The following is a 16,831-nucleotide window of genomic DNA, read 5'->3' on the forward strand; positions in this document are numbered from 1 at the left end:
ACCCTGTGCGGAGTGCAGTGTCTCCCAGGGCTGAATTTGGGAGGCTCTGCCTCTCGGTGAGGGAGGGCGGAATTCCAGGCAGAGAATAGGGCGAGAAGGTAGAGGAAGGTGAATCAAGGCAGAATCATGCCCTGCAGGAGCTGGGAATCGGGAACCTGGCAGGGCTAATGGCCGGTGAGGTTCTGTCACCTTTCCACAGGCGCAGAGCTCCGGCTGGGTGCCCTCAGAGCACGCTGCTCGCCTGCCTTGACACTGTGCGGCGCTTCCCGTGCTCGGGCCTACTCCATTTTTCTTGTCTTCAGGATACTGGTCAAATATAGGGACTCCAGGGTTACAACCTGGCTCTGACTCTTACTAGCTGTGTGATACCGAGTACGGAATCTGTCTGGGCCTCAGTTTCTACATCTGTAGGATGGGAATAATACCTATCCTTACAGGGGTGTTAAAAAGTTACCAGATAAGGATCGCCCGAGGTGAGGAGGGGCTGGAAGGAACCACTGCCTTCAGGCTTTTCTAGCTGGGGGCAGAATAGGACAGGTGGGCAGGAAGATCCAGACACGTCCGCTCTGTGGCCAGGGACGAGGGTTCTGCCCAGCTTCCTGGCTTGCACAGAGGCTACAGGATACGCTCTGTGGGGTTAGTGGAGTACATGAGGATTCTCGGCTTAGAGGCTGTTTGGAGGAACCAGGCTGGCATGCTCTTCAGGGTCAGGGGTCTGGTTCCAACCAGTTTCAACTCTTCCTTCTCACCACTGCTTTCACCCTACAAGCTCATTACTAGCATTTCAAACAGCACAGAATGGTGCATCCGCGAATGGCATCTAGCGGTGTTTAAACAGAACGTGATTCTATAGATGCCGATGGGAATCGCACCGTGTAACTAACTTTTCTCTAACGTTTTTTTTAAACAGAGACATCTCGTGTCATTTATCACTTTTAACATATGCATTCTCTTCCACATTGTGGTTGAACTACAAATTGGATCTCTTTTTGTTAGAAACTATATCTGTTGAGAACAGCAAGTATTGAACACAATCATGTAACTCATTCTGTTCACTACTTTGTTGGGAGAAATTCTTAGAAGTGCTGGGTTGAAAGCTGCGCCCCTGCTGACCACCAGGCTCTGGGACAGTATCCGTGCCGGTCCCCCACAGCCCGGCCACCATGGATCTTATCATTCTAAACATCTGCCTACCTGAGTGTCATATGGCAGACAGCATTGCTGATTCAAAACAGACCTCTCTGATTAGAAGCCCCGTGTCTTTAGAGCCCCTCGTCTTATAAGTTGCCGCTTTGTATCTTTTCCCTACTCTCCCAGATGTTCCCTTCCTTGTCTGTAAAGAGCTTTCGCTAGGCAAGGGGTCAACGTCCATCTTATTTCACATTGAGAGGGCCATTGGTTTTTCTTTGTGGGGTTCTTCCAACTTGCTACTTAAGAGAATTATGTAACAATGAATATTTTCTCCATATTTTTATCTTCGAGTATGACAAAGACCTTCCTCTACCCTATGTAATCTTAAAAGTATCCATTTACTTTTTCTGTGACATGCCTGTGACAGAGCAAGTGTGCCTCTCCTACTGTCAAGTGCATAAGACTCTTGATGGGTAACTTTGGCAATCGATACTTAAATTGTACACAGATTTTCTCAATACTTGTATGTCGAAGAATTCTGTCTGCAGAAACGAATATACAAAACGCGTGACCAGTGCAGGCCACCGCTGCACTAGGGTCCCCATTTTCTCTCAAGAGGGAAGCAATGTAAGCCCTGACTTCTCTAGATAGCAAAATCTAGTCCCCATCTTGTCCAACTTAAACTTTGTCCTTCCCCTAAAACCACCACCTGGCGTGAGCAGGCACCTGAGCCCTGAGAACAGTTGAGTCAGACCTGATGGGGGTGATAACCAACTGCTTTTGCTGACCCGTGGCAGGAAGCAGGCCGGTGGCAGGGGCCTGTCAGGTTTTTTCTCTTCCTGTCCTTTTATTTAGGGAGAGGGCAGGGGCAGTGGCTCTCCGTAAGACCCAAGGGACTCCCCGCCCCGGCTCCTCATACTTACAACACAATGATTGAGATCAAATTGATGTTGAGGTGCTTTGCCTTAAATAGAGTACTTCAGCCCAGGAGTAAAATTTAACTCCTTAAAGTGCGACTCCATGCCCAGACATTTCTATGAGGGCATTTCACGTAAAAGTGCCACTTCTTGTCCAGCAGTAGTTATGGGCAGGCTCGTGTGACTACAGTGCCCCCAGGTGGCCACCTTGGTCAGTGCTCCAAGGCCGAGCACAACATGTAACCACTCCCTCATCTTCAGCAAGGGAGGGACATGCAGCCTGGGGACTGGGTCCTCAAGCACAGGTCCAGGCACAGATCCTCAAAGCGCTCGAGTTCCCATGGGATGCAATACGTGTAGTAATTACACCTCCAGGTGACTTCCCTTTGGACACCTGGGACTACTGGCTGCTCCTGGACCCTAAACGCAAACCTCATTAGCCTGACAATATGGGTCCAGGAAAGGTGAGCCCTTTAGAACCAACTGAGACCCCTTTCCGAAAGGCTCACCTACAAGGCACCACAGCCTGGACTTACGGCGGGCAGTGGGCGCCAGTTTTCCAGGCCGTTTTGGCTGAAATAACCAGCCATCTGTCATCCCCTTGCTCTTCCGTATTAAGACACAGAGCCTGGGCTTCGGACGGAGCCACAGAGTTGAATCTCTGCCACTCAGCAGCAGTGTGACATAGGTAAAAAGGGAAATGACAGCACTGAGTACATGGTCCCACCCTCACCTCCATGTTAACATGGTTACAGGTGTACCAGAGCCATGAACCACAGGCTAAGTGTGGTCAGTCACCTGGCAGGGCAGCGACAGGCACCAGAGGCTTCCTGGAGGAGTCAGCGCGTCTCTGGGGAGGGAGACTCCATAGAGCAGAAGTAGAAATAGTAGTAGCGACAGCAGTAATAGAAATATCACTAGTGGTAAAAGTATTCAGCCATAGAAGTAGCAGCAATAGTAGTAATAGTAGTAGTAATAACGGAAGTATTAGTAGTGGTAAAAGTATTAGTAATAGAATCGTAGCAGTAGTAATAGAGCAGCAATTAAAAATACATACACAGCATTTACGGGCAGCCACTGTTGTGAGCACTTCTCACACGCTAATTCGTTCAGCCCTTCCACTAGCCCCACTGAGTACAATTTCCCCATCTCATAGATGAAGAAACTGAACAGAAAGAAGTTAAATAATTGGCCCAAGGCCCCGCACTACCGAGTGCCAGAGCCAAATTCAAAGCCAGGAGTCCGCGTCCAGAGTCCACGGCCCACCTTCCACCCTGGCCTGTGAAGGAAGAGGCATGAGGCCCCCCGGGGCTGCGAGAAAGATGTGTGCAGCTGCTGAAAGCAAGGTTGCCTCCAGAATGGAATGAGGAAAGGTCTGGAGTATCCAGCGCACGGCCCTTTTGATGAGTGGACAAATGGCGGGACAGAGATGGAAGCATTTCAGAGCTTCAGGACCCGAACATTCGGCTCCCAGAGCGTGGGACAGCAGGCCACCCCGGTGTCCTAGGGCAGAGGTTTGGAGCGGACTGGAGTGGGGTGTGATTACGGACCCTCTGAGATGTATTGTTCCCCTCCCAGCCCCATGGAAAACGCAGATGTAGGGACACACCACACACTCCACACAATTCAAAGGTGACCAGTGTCCCTAGCGACCCACGGATTTCCCAAGAACTTCTGTACTCATCTCCTTAGTTTTCCTACACAGAAAGGCAGACCCGAAGACTGCACGCCAACATCCAGCCGGAAACCATTAGCTACACGGTTGAGTGCTGTGTAGCCCTGGGGTCCCACGCAGCCCCATGACGCTCCCCGTGCCCTCAACCCTCGCCCCACCTGGAATAATGCTGCTCTACCTGCAAAACACAGCTCTGTCAGCCCATCCTTCACTCGGCAGTTTCCCTTACTCCCGAAATTTGTGTGGGCTCAGGAGAATTGTATCATGGGTCTTTTCTTATAAAAGGATAATCATACTTTTCAAATATAAGAAATAAATATCCCAAACTGGCTGAGGACATATGAGACTAATACAGTCCGACCTTGAGCCATGCCTTCAAACTGTTCCCAACTGCCTCATCACCCTGCTCTTGGAAAGTTACTTGGAAGAACCAAAGAAGAGGCCGCATGCTCGAAGATGCTCCCCACAACACTATCCACGAACGGCTAAGCTAAAACTCTAGCATATTCTCTGAAAGGTGAGTTTCATGGACAATTAACAGATACACATAAGGGCTTTCCCAGCCAAATATTTAGTTGAGGAAAGTGGGTTAAAACGTGGTTTCTTTCCTATAGCTTTCAAAGGTTTTTCTAGCTACTCAGCATTCTGACCCTCCAAGGAGGATACGGCATGCCCAAACGTACTGGACCACGGACACGGACCCAGCAAACCACGCGTGGAGACTTTTGCTACATCGATATGGAGCTGTGCTTTGACCCACAGCTCCCTCCAGGTAACACGCCATGTCTTGGCTCCCCTTCCGGGCACAATTCCTTATCTACCATCACCAGCTCCCGCTTCCTCAGCTCACATGCTTTTAACCCAACCTGATCAGGCTTCCAGCCCCGACTCTATTGGGGATCACTCATCAAGGCTACTGACGACCTCCCTGGGCCACGCCCCGTGGTCACCCACCCTCAGCCTCCATACACCAGCCACTGGCGACCTGCCTCCTACCACCCTGCCCCCCGCCTCAATCACTTCAGCCTCAGAAGCTCCCCTCTGCCTGCGACACCCCTCCTCGCTTGCAGACCTGTCATTCAGGCGTTAGCTCAACTGTCACCCCGGAGAGTCCTTCCCTCACCACCCAAGCTAAAGCGGCCACATGGCCCCCCTCTACTGCCGTACTTGGCACATTTGTTTTCCGATCTTTTTTATTTACTGTTTACTGGCTGTCTCCTCTGGAACCGGCCCTACTTCAGATTTTTAAATGCCACAATTACAAAAATCTCCTTTACGACTTCAGCCAGTTAGGACAGGTTTCCTATCACCTGTGACCGAAGAATCCTTACCCATATGCTCGCTCGCCGTTCCTCACCAGCAAGAAAAGGCTATCCTTCCCTGTACTTCTCCCTCCCAGGCTTGTGTGGAAGCCAACCACAAGGCAAAGGGCGGCACAAAGGACATGAGACCCTATAAAACAAGGTCAAGGCCTGCAGGGACATGGAAGATAAGGATACAGTCTGGCAAACGGCTTGTGGATTTTTCTTTTCTTTGGTTTGTTGATCAAAAAAAAAAAAAAGGAGGCAGGTACGAGAACTACGAAAGAAAAGAAATGATGGCTTCCTGACAGCCAGTGTCCCGCTCTGTGCTCCCGCCCCTTGACCCGCCCAGCTCCAGACACACACAGGGAGGTGGCTGTTTATTGTTTGCTTTTTTTAATGAAACTAGATCACTGCTTACAAAATCCTGCGTGAGCCCTGGTGCCCGACCCCTTCACAGTTCCCTTGGCTCGGCCTCCCCGTCTCCCAGGAACTGAAACGAGGTGTGGGTGTGGAATGGCTGCCACCACCAACTCAGTGACTGACATGAGAGGAGAGGCCCTGGGCCCTGACCCCGAGCCTTCGGAGGGTGACAGCTCTACCTCCCACATCCGTTCCCGTCGGGGCTGGAGGCGGCATGGATGAGGGTGGTCCATGCTGCCATGGCTCAGGCCACCACCCGACCAGAGTGAAATGATGTGAATGTCCCACCCCACAGACCCCCCCACCCCCAGCAGTCTCTCCCCTGGCTCCCCCCGCCCCAACCCTAACTCTACCCCACTACTGAGATGAGGTTCAGCTCGCGTCAGAGGGGACAGGGCCTACAGGCTGTAGAACTTGAGGCTCCTGTCCATGCCCGTGGAAGCGATGAACTTGGCGTGGTGCCCAAAGGCCACCCCTGTGGTCAGGCCGCTGTGCTCTGAGGAGAGACGAGAAGCGACAGTGAGAGGCTTTGCCGCCTCTGGGTCTGGGCCTCGGCCCCTGGTGAGGCCCCTGGTGACGCGCGGCTGATCCACCCAGCCCTTCCCCCTCAGTGTTCACGCCGCATGGGGCCGCCTGCCTGTTTTCCCCCTGGACTGGAACTCCCCAGGGCGAGGCTCCAGTCTGACCCGCATACTTCCCTCCAGGGCCTCGCGCCGGGCCTGGCACGTGGCAGCCACTCAAGTTTTCGTTGGTGGGCTGAGTGAACGGAGGACTGTCAACGCCCCCCTTGCCTGAGCTTTTGGGGCAACTGCAGTGCTGCTCGGTTCGAGCACTAGGGCTGACGGGGAGCTAGGCAGAGGGCACCGAGAGGAAGCGTGCGGGGCTTGTCCTTCCATACCTCACAACCTGCTGCTCCTAAAAATCCAGCTGTGTTTTCAGTTTGGTTCACTTCAGTAATCAGCTTGCTGGTATCTATCTAGTTCGAACCCCTCACTCGTAACTAGAATAGTCCATTGCTCGTTCGAGCTCATGGAGCTTTAACACAGCGCAGAGCTGGGCTGGGGCATGCAGAACACACCCCATGGGACCCGGAAGATTCATGAGCATCAGCGCAAATCCCTTCTAACAAGCTGAGTACCACACCCAGAGCCAACCAGCAACCAGCTCCACACTACAAAGTCCCTGGGCGCTTCCATCCAGCCTGGCACCCCGCCCACCCTACTCCATCATGAGGCTAGCGACTGACCCTGATATCCACTGTCTAGCATTTTACACTCCTCTTCTCACGCACTTACAAGTGCAATTAAATAATCATTTGTGAAGTCATTTACATCTGCCTTCCAAACCTGACTAGAAATTCTATCAGTGCCGACCAGATCTCTCGTATTCACTACTGCGACCCCACCATGGACTAAGACACAATACGGAATGAAAATGGCAAGTCCTTACTATGTACTAGACACTGTTGTAACTACACACACACACTCATCTAAACCTCACAACAACTCCGCTAGGTGTGTACTACTGTCACACTCCAGAGAGGTCACCCGATGTCACACAGCTTGAGGTGGCAGAGCCAGCATTTAAAGCCAAGCGCTCTTGACTTCGTTCTCTTACTCACTAAACCCTACTGTCTTGGGTTGTGAGTAAAAGCTGCCGAGGCACATCGGTGTCTACCCGCCTGAAAACTCCCGGCCCAGGGAGATCGCCCCGCCCCACTCTAGGCCGGAACATCCGGAGACCTACCTGTGAAGTGAAGAATCTCTGTCCACTGTTTGCAGATGTAGATCTGGACATCTGTGCCCCCAAGGGCCAGGTAGGTACCGCTCTGGTCAAAGATCAGCGACTTCACCTGCCAGAGCCAGAACGGAAGTCACACGAGGGGAACAGAAACGATGGAGCAATTAGGGAGAAAGAAAAGCAGTTTAGATTAATTTGGTGAATAACCAACAGAGGAGGAGGCAACCGAGAGCTGGGGGCGGCCGCACCTCGAAGTTGTTATCCAGCTGCAGTGTCTTAAAGTTCTTAAGCTTGCGCAGATCCCAGAGCTTGACAGAGGAGTCGTCGGCTGCGGTGGCCAGGTAGTAGCCATTCTCGGAGAAGGCAATGCTGGTGATGGGGCCCGAGTGGCCAGGGAAGTTGGCCACATTGGTGCGCTCCTGCGGGTGGGGGGCGGGCAGTAAAATGTCACTCACTGGTCGGGGGAGGGCAAACATGGAGCTCACCACACTGCTACCTCTGAGATGCCCTGCTCCGACTTTCAGGGAGAAGTGGCAGGAACAGCAGGAATAGGTGGCCTGCCCCAGGGCCCTAGACCACCCTTATCACGTCGCACACACAAAGCCACCCCGGGACACCCCCAGGGCCAGGTGCCATGAGCACTTTATCACACAGAGTAGTCGCAAGAGCACTGGCCTTGGGCCCCAGATGGAGGCCGCCATGTCCTACCTTTAAGTCCCAGATCTTGATTTGAGAGTCCATGGTTCCCGTTCCAAAAATGAGCCCATCGGGGTGGAACTGCGCACAGGTGAGAGCTGTGGAGAAGGGGCGACAGCCCTGTGGTCAGGGCCCCCGGGGAGAGGCCGAGCGCACCGGAAGGTGGGTTCCTTGTTCTTTGCATTCCCCACTGTGCCCAGCAAAACACCTGCCACTCAGCAGGTACTAGCGGAAGATGTATTTTTACATGAATAAATGAGGAAATAAAATAAAAATGAATAAATGAACGGCAAATGAAGAGAAAGAACCCAGTGCCTCTGAGATAACTTACAGCAGCCAGAGGTCTCATCTGTCACCTTGGTGAGCACACGCCCTGTCTGGATGTCAGAGAAGGCCCAGTACTGGGAAAAACAAAAAAAAAACAAAAACAAAAAAACAGAGACAATGAAGCCAGTAAGGAAGTGAGGATCCTTCAGAAAGACAGAGACCCCAATGTGGCAAACCCTGATGAAGCCAGCTCCTCTTGGGAAAGAGAAAACATTCTCCTTGGGGTTCTGGGGAACTGGCTGGCGTTGGTAAGAGGTCCCCTCCTCCCAGGACATTCAAGAACGGGGCCCAGCTGGCCTATTAGGGGCCCTAGCTGGGACCATACCTGGTCATCAGAGGAGCTCAGGAGATAGTCGCCAGTGGCGTGGAGGCTGAGGCCCGTCACAGAGCTCTCGTGGGCCCGAACAACCTGCACACAAGAGGCGTTCGGGACAGACCAAATCCTGATAGTGGCGTCTGGGGAGGCAGAAAACACCAGCTCCTAAAAGCAAAGCAGAGTAGAATATGAGAGAGAGAAGAGCTGGACCGTAACAGCCTCAAAAGGAGACTGGGGATGGCCACGACCCCCACAATTGCTTCTCCTTCAGCCGTGCCCTGCCTGAAACCATCCACCCACCCAGAGATGCCTAGGTGGGCCAACGCTAAAGGACATTAAAATGGTAAATCAAAACAGTATTTGGCCTTGGAGAGGAGGCCTCGCCACCTAGTGGTAAAAAGGATAACTGCACCAGAGTGCAATTTCCCACACCGTTTCCCAGGACCAGAGAGAAATGTGGCTAAGACAACTGAGGAACTGAATTTTTTATTCTAGTTTATTTAAATAACCACATGTGGCTATTGGCTACTGTCTGGGATGGCGCTGCAAGAGCATGTTCAGTCAATCCTACGCTAAAGGATTCTTAGAAAAGTTTGGATCAGGAAGAGAACTATATAGTGTCACCAACCAATTATTTTGGTTAGGACATTAAAAATTATAAGGTAAAACCAACTACCATCTTGCGTCAAAAGAGAAACATCAATACCTCTCAATAGTCCACATTAAGTCTTCACCCTTCGCCCTAGAGGTCCACGGGAATACTTCCTCAGACCCAAGTCAGGATTTGTGGAGCTTTGTTTTCTATAGTTTGTACCCTTCTCCCAACATAAACTATTTCGATGACTATGCTTTTGTAAGCTACATGTTTCCTCTCCCCCCTGGTCTGAGGGCGCCCGTACAGAGTGAAGGGCAACCCCACGACTCCAAACGGAGGCTTCCATGTGCCCGCCCTGGAGTCAGGGCTCTTTCTCGGGCCCATCTCACCTCACCAAGACAGCGGGGTGGGCAACTGGTTCTGGGACCCTAAACCACTGAGAAACCAGGCTCAGGAATGGGGACCAGGTGTGGCTATGAGAACACCTCACCTGGGAAGGGTGAAACACCACACTGGTGACTTTCTTGGTGTGGCCCTTGAGGGTGGCCAGGATCTGCTCAGAACTCTTGTCAAAGACAACGACGTTTTTATCCGCCCCACCTGGATAGGACCCAAATGAAATCCAAAAATGAGTCAGGGCCTTCCACGTCCCTTTGTGGAAGAAGGAATTTTGTCCCCAGGCCAAAGCAGGGGACAGGAGCATGCACCCTCCCCGCTGCCCTCCCAGCCTCAGCCCGCTGAGCCAGGCCAGCTCTCACCAGTGAGGATCTTATTGGTGTCAGAGGGGCAGAGGTCCAAGGCGAGGATCCCGGGAATGCTGGCACTGTGCAAGCCCTGTGCAGAGAAAGCCACACCGAACCCAGTCACGGCTGAATCAAGGCAGGGCGCAAAGCCACACAACGCCCCTCCCCACCTCTGCCATCCGCAGCCCAGAGAACAAAAGTGACTTCTGTTCTTTATCCACTTGGCTTTCTGCCCAGGTGTGGTACCTCCCTCACTGCGTTACTGGGAAGGCCAGACTGGGCAGGAAGAGAAGCCCTGACCACTCAGAGGCCACGGCAGAAACAGGGCCAGGGGCCCTGGACGGCTCTTCACCCGCTCCTCACCCACTCCTCCCAGGCTTGCCTGCCCCAGCCCAGGGACAGCACAGAGGGCTCCATCTCTGAGTTTGAAGCGACCCAGCCACTCACCACATGCGATGCCACCTGACGGTATTTGCTAAGCTCTTCTGGCTTCACCAGCTCCTCAGGCACTGTCTTCCCTCTCTGAGGAAAGGAAAAAGCCCCCCAAGGAAAGCGACAGTGAATGTGGGAGTCAGCCTCCCCACTTCCTCCTCAGGGCTCAACGGCCTCACCAGGCCAGCTGTGTCCCTAGCTCTGGGAGAGGACTCACCTTCTTACGCTCTGTGGTCAGCACAGTGGCCTTATCTTGGAGCTGGGGAAGAAAGAGGGGAACAGACTCAGTGTGAGACAAATTATCTTGCCAAGACAACAGTACGTTGGATGCTGGTCATATCTCTTTCACAAGTATCACCAAAAATTTGTCATCTGCTGAATTCTGTGCTAAAGGCTTATGAGCATTCTCTTTTTACTTCACTCCAACCTTATGAGGTGGGTGCTGATGACCTTGTTTCACAGAGAAGGAAACTGAGCCTCAAAGAAGTGAAGTCACAGGCCCAAGATCACAGAAACGATCAATGGCAGAGCCAACAGAACCAGGTCTGCAGAGCCCTCGGACCAGGTCTATGCCACTAAGATGAAAGCGCGGATACAGGTTGACACTCTGAATTGTTTGGAAAAGACACAAACTATCAAGTCCTACAAAGGAGGATCCTGCGAGTGTGAGAGCACGGGCCTGGGAGCGGGCCCGCAGTGCCTCTTGTGAGCTGTGCCCTTGAATCCGAATCGAAGATGCCTCATCCGTAAAATAAAAATGCTAACTCCTGGCCTATCTCCCCCAGAGGAAAAAAAACATGAAGACACGTAACAAAGTGTTACAATAACCAGATAACAAGAACCCCAATAACAAGAACCCCAATAACAAGAACATCTACAAGCTGTACTTATCGGTAACTAGTCTGAGTCCCGCAAGTCGATAAAGCAGGTACTATCATTCTCACTTTAGAAGGCCACGGACACAGAAGGGTTGGCTATGCCAGCCCAAAGTCATGAAACACACAGGCAGTGACATCGAAATGCACACCCAGGCAGCTGGTCTGAGTCTGTGCTCTGCACGACTCCACGGTATCCCCAAATGGATGGCATTTTTATTCCTATGGGGCTCAAGGCAGATGTGAAGGTGAGGGCCCATCGGCATTCCCAGCGAGGGAGAGCACGACTTACCTTCTGTATGATCTCGGGAGTCATTCCCACCAGCTCACCCAAATCCATTGGCTCGCCTGCACCCTGAAAAGAAAGGTGACGGTGAGAGAGGCACGGCATGCCACAGACACCTGCAGGGGGAGAGCCACATGCGCCACCACACACAAACGGGCTGCTGGCAGGTAGTTGTGGGGCGGGGGATGCGGCGGGACGACACTCACCACAACACTTGGCTGTGAGCTTGGCACAGCCTGGGGCACGATGAGACCAGCCTGTGGTTTCAGGGTAGCCAGAGCTGAGAGAGAAGACGACGTTAGAAACGGGATAGGACAACGCAGGACCAGCCCAGAACGGGGGGAGGTGTGGGAGAGGCCGCACCTTCTCTGGCAGCAGTGACTTCCTTGGTGAGACGGGCGATGACACGGCAGGCGGCGTCGTGCTGGTACAGCGCGTGGGACAGCTCCTGGCGGGTCGTCTGCAGCTGCTGGCGCAGCGTGAAGCTGTGCAGCATAACCGCGTCCTGGGGGAGAAACACCAGTGGAGGGGCTGGGAGGAGCGAGGAGCACCCGGCAGAGGGGTCGGCCCTCGACAGAGACCACTGCCTCCGGCCCACGGTCTAGAGCAGCAGCGATGACCCAAGCAACATCCGAGTGGCCCCGAATGTGCTGGCAGCCACTCCTGAGCTCCCGCCCCCGCCTGACACCGGGCCCACAGACAGGACTGGGAGCCAGCTCTTTGTCAGCCCCATCGTCACTAATTTATTGGTAAATCTCAGATGTCATGTATATCGTCTCGCCAAAAGGGAATAATAATGCTGCTGCTATTTATTGACTGTCCTCATTGTGTCAAGCACTGTGCCAGGCAGTCCCTCGAGATACATTTATTCATTATTCATTCGTTCACATTTTAGACCGCCTACTATGTTCCCAGCATTGCTCTCGGAGCTGGGGATACACCAATAAAACAAGGCCATGATGTCATGAAATTTATAATCTAATTTTATTCTAATTCTCCCAAAACCCTGAGAGACAGACACTAATCTGTGTCGCACAGTCAGGAAAACCAGGATTTGAATCTGAGCAACCTGTCCAAGGTCACATGGCAAGTGATCAGTGAAGCTAAGTGGGGAACTCAGATCTGTGGATTTCAACAACCTGGCCCCTCCTCCATGATCACCCTGCTCAAAAGAGCAAAGAATGCTCCATCCTTCCCACCCTGAAGGCCTAGTCCAGTGATCTCTCTCTTCAGGTGGGGAAGACATCAGTTCTCTCCCAGGGACTCACCCACTCATCCTGTAAGGCTTTCAGAATGGCTGGGATGCTGGTGGCTGAGGGAGGCTTGGGCCGGATTGGGTGAGCAACTGCCAAGAGAGGAAAAGCGGGTATGAAGAACCAAAACCCAGGGGACTCTTCCCCCACTCTTCTCCCTTTAGCCTGCATTAACAGAACACTATCTCCCCCTCCTCCTCCCATGTGCTGGCAGCACCTCCCGCCCCCTCAGGCCCCACCCCCTCAGGCTCCACCCCCTCAGGCTGAGTAGACTCTGGCTGGCCACCAGGCACCTTTGATGTCGATGAGCTGCTCCTCAGACAGAGGCTGGTTGTTGATGGGGTCTGTGCCATTCTCTGCGATATACTTTTCAATGAGCCGCCGCTCATAGACATGATTAGAGACAGGGGACACACACGGGTGCTCTGGCACTTCATTGGAGACTGTGGAGAAAAGGCGGGCAGTGAACTCAGGTGGTGAAAGGGACCTTGGCCAAAGGGATGCCTCACCTGCTGCTAGCCCCCATGAGACCGCACATCCCCACACTCAACGAACTGTAATCAAGACATGACACAAAGCCAGTTTTGTACTGTCCCCAGAATGCTTTCCAGCTACATAAGTAGCTTCTCCGTCAGTCTCCTGATAGTCAGATAGCCAACAAATATTTACTGCACAATGAGTATGTGCCAGGCACCTAGAGAGCAGTCGGTCACCCCTGCCTCTCATTTCTGAACAAAGATGCTCAAGCACCATTATACTGTGGGACATGAAGCCATACCTGAAGCCACTCAAATCTCAGTCCAGAACCTAGATAAATTATCAGACAAAGAAATGACAAAGTAATGTGACAAGTGTTATAATAATACAAAACATTTACTTGTTTACTAGTTGCCAAGCATGACTGTAAATACTTTCCATAGATTAACTCATCCTCACAATCACCCCCAAGGGAGGTATCATGTAGATTCCTCTCTCAGTAGTCTGTGCACCTCTTGAGGACAGAGACTGCAGGTGCCTGTGGCTTCCAGCACACTGCAGATCCACAGCAGGCACTCGGTAAACATCTACCACATGAGCGAATGAGAGGAAGGATGGTGCTGGATGGAAAAGAGCTTCCTCAGGATTGAAAGGAAACGACAAATGTGAAAATACTCTGCAAACTGATTTCTTCATTGTGAAGGGTTCCTTTTCCTAGTCATCATTGCTCTTCCTTCCTACCTCCTTTTTTTTTTTTTGGATCTATGGAGAGGTTCTAAGAGTAAAGGGTTAGAGAATTAGGAAGCAAACAGAGAAAGGGATGAACCTGATGAAACAATGAGAATGGAAAACATCTGAAGGCCACAATAAAATAGCAAAAGGAAAGACAGTACAAGTACGAAAAAAGCATGGATTCGGGGTCAGAGAACCCAGCTCCATCACCAAGCTCTACCGCTGATTAGCTGTGCAGCTAAGCCACATTCTACTTGAGCCTTATACATCCTCGTCTGAAAAACCGGACCTTTATTTTGGCTGTGGAGAAGTCTTGTGAGGATAAAATGAGATCATAGGCTTGGAGTGCACTGGAAACCAATAAAGGCTTCGTAAACGTATGCTGTTTTACCAGCGATATAGAGTGAGGCTGGGAGCTAGAGACCTGGCTTCCAGCCCTGTCATTGCCTCTAACTCACTGCGGGACCTTCGCAAATTACAGGTCTGCCTACTAGAGCGGGACTTTAGATATTTTGCAGATGGGAAACCGAGGCCCAGAGCCTTGCCCCAAACAGATCTCAAAGCCAATCGGAGACGGATCCTGTACAACCCTCCGGGTATCCTGATTCCTATATCAGGGCTGGTCCCCCTGCAACGGCTCCCTCTGTCCAGGCCTCAGCTCCCGCTACGTAAAGAAAGTGGTTGGCCTCTGTGATGCCTGCAACAATAAACTTGAGGCGTTACGTAAACTGGGAAATGCTGCACAAATGCATCCCACGCTGAGGAGGAGGACCCCCATGCTGACAGGCCGCTGCCCTGCCTCCCGGAAGCCCGGTTTCACCTCCGTCCCTGCCCCAGGGCCGCAGCGGCTCGCAGACGCTCCCGCTGGGCTCTCCGGTCTCCTGCGACCCGCGATCGGCCACAGCCAGTACTCACTAGAGCAGATCAGGGACATGGCGCCGTCGCTGCGCTTCGAGGGGCCACACACCGGGAACCGGGATTAGCTTCTGGGCCACCGCGGGCCACTTCCGGTTCCCCGCTGCTTCCGGGACGCTCCGCGGCGAGCGGGGAGCCGTCCCGCCGAGCGATGTTCGCGTAGCCCTTCACGTGGGACTGCGGCGGGTCGCGCGCCTCAGCCTCCTGTACCTAACGGAAACTGCCCTTTCCCAGAATGCAATCTGGCAGGAAAGGGCCCGCCAGGGAACACTCGACTATTTCCGGACCGACTCGGCTCCTTCCGTAAAGCGCTCTCGGGAACTAGGGACACGAGATCCCGAAACTACATTTCCCACAATGCAGTGGGAATTTTAAAGCCAATGCAATTCAGCGACACTTTCGAGATCGGTGCGCGCTGGGCCATAGGACTGTAGTGTTGAAAACTTGGGGTGCGCGAGAATTTCCCAAAGAACTTGTTAAAATACATATTCCTGGGGTCTGGCTTAGAGAGTCTGCATGTTCACTGCGTGCCCCACGTGATTCTTAGGTGTTTCTCGGACGGCCTTTTGAGAGACCCTCTGGGTAACCCGGTGACGAAAACGCAGGTACAAGCGGACTGAGAAACTTAACACTGACAAAGAAACCTTTCTGGTCATGCCTCTACTACCAATTTACCCTGCTCTCTGGGGCAAGTCATCAGCTTCTCAATTCCTTTCCTACATGACTTATAGGTTCCTTCCAACTCAGATCGTGTAGGACTCTTTGTGGATATCTATAAGATACGATACTCCGAGAAATCATGTACAGAACACGTGGTGTGGGCTAATGAGGGATCCAGACCAAGCAGCAGGAAAGACAGGAGTGGTCAGTGAAGTCTTCGCTGAAGGGTTGTGAATGAGCTATATGATAGGTGGACACTATTCAGAAGAGGATAACAGGAGGAATTGCACAAGCGAAGGCTTGGAGAGAAGAGTAAGTGTTGCAGGTATGAAGGGTAGTATGGCATAATGGCAGAAAGCGTGGACTCTGAAGTCAAGTTCGCACGTGCCGTAATCCCAGCTCCACCCAGCCAGTAAGCTGTGAACTTCTCTGCCTTATTTCCTCATCTGTAAAATGGGGATGTGATAACAAAGGTTGAACTAACTCATAGGGTTGTTGTGAGAAATTAATATTTTAAAAGTGTTTTGAACTAAGCCTGGAACGTAGTAAATAGAATGTAAATATTCATGTTTGTCATCATTATCCCAAAGCCAAGCAAGATTGTCCAAACTGATACCTGCTCTCCCCTGCACCAGTAAAATAGCATCGTAACTGGTCTTGCTTCCAGCCACTTTCCACAGAACAGCCAGTGATCTACTTTCAATGAAAAATTGATTCCTGCTACTCTCCAGGCTTTTCATTCACTCTGCAAATATTGGGTGCTCCCTATTGATGTCTTGGGGCTATAAATGCTGAACAAGAAAGACAAGGTTTCTGCTCTCTTGGAGCTTACATTCTACTGTGGGGGTGAGGAGGGGGAGGACCCATAGATACATAGACAGTCAACACAAGAAAATTCTGGGGGGAAAGAAAAAGAAAAAGAAAAAAGAAAATTCTGGAGAGTAGTAAATACTAAGAATAAAACAAATCAGAGTAAAGTAGATAGGAGGTTCTGCGGGTCGGAGGAATAGGCTACTTTAAACAAGGTATTCAGGGAGGGCATCTCAGAGGAGGTGACATTTTTGTTGAGGTCTGAATAAGGGAGTATTTTTGGTAGAGGAAAGTTGCCCCCAAGTCCTGCACCATTTAGCCCATGCTGACCTCCACAGTCTCACCCCATTTTCTCTCCAGCCACATTGACCTTTCAAGTTCTTAAACTTACTCACTATGGCTGGTTCCAGAACTTTTACCCGGGACACTTTCCTCAACTACTTCTCATCTCCTTTTCTCTCACCCCTCCAAAGTAAACTCCAACCTCACCTTAAATGGCACTTCCTCTGGAGTCTTTTTTTTTTTTT

The 16,831-nt window shown here is 51.8% G+C and overlaps 1 protein-coding gene across 1 annotated transcript; it reads right to left on the reverse strand.

The window, feature by feature from the left end:
• Positions 1-5,397: 5,397 nt before the first annotated feature.
• PRPF19 (pre-mRNA processing factor 19) lies at positions 5,398-15,050 on the reverse strand. Its single transcript, XM_016119046.2, has 16 exons — positions 14,835-15,050; positions 13,004-13,153; positions 12,726-12,802; positions 11,821-11,962; positions 11,664-11,737; positions 11,464-11,526; positions 10,514-10,555; positions 10,312-10,386; positions 9,880-9,955; positions 9,612-9,721; positions 8,536-8,691; positions 8,215-8,284; positions 7,896-7,981; positions 7,436-7,606; positions 7,194-7,299; positions 5,398-5,943 (listed from the first exon to the last, which is right to left on the reverse strand). The coding sequence occupies exons 1-16, from the start codon at positions 14,851-14,853 to the stop codon at positions 5,846-5,848; spliced, it is 1,515 nt and encodes a 504-aa protein (XP_015974532.1). The 5' UTR covers positions 14,854-15,050; the 3' UTR covers positions 5,398-5,845.
• Between the last annotated feature and the right edge of the window lie 1,781 nt (positions 15,051-16,831).

Source organism: Rousettus aegyptiacus, unplaced genomic scaffold (genome assembly GCF_014176215.1).
Source record: "Rousettus aegyptiacus isolate mRouAeg1 unplaced genomic scaffold, mRouAeg1.p scaffold_m13_p_5, whole genome shotgun sequence".
NCBI classification, from domain to species: Eukaryota; Metazoa; Chordata; class Mammalia; order Chiroptera; family Pteropodidae; genus Rousettus; species Rousettus aegyptiacus.

Excerpts from the sequence above, each read along its gene's own strand:
- PRPF19 (XM_016119046.2), bottom strand. Across the intron at positions 8,285-8,535 it reads TGAGCTCCTCTGATGACCAG|TACTGGGCCTTCTCTGACAT; the intron begins GTATGGTCCCAG and ends TGTTTTTCCCAG. Across the intron at positions 5,944-7,193 it reads AGAGATTCTTCACTTCACAG|AGCACAGCGGCCTGACCACA; the intron begins GTAGGTCTCCGG and ends GTCTCTCCTCAG.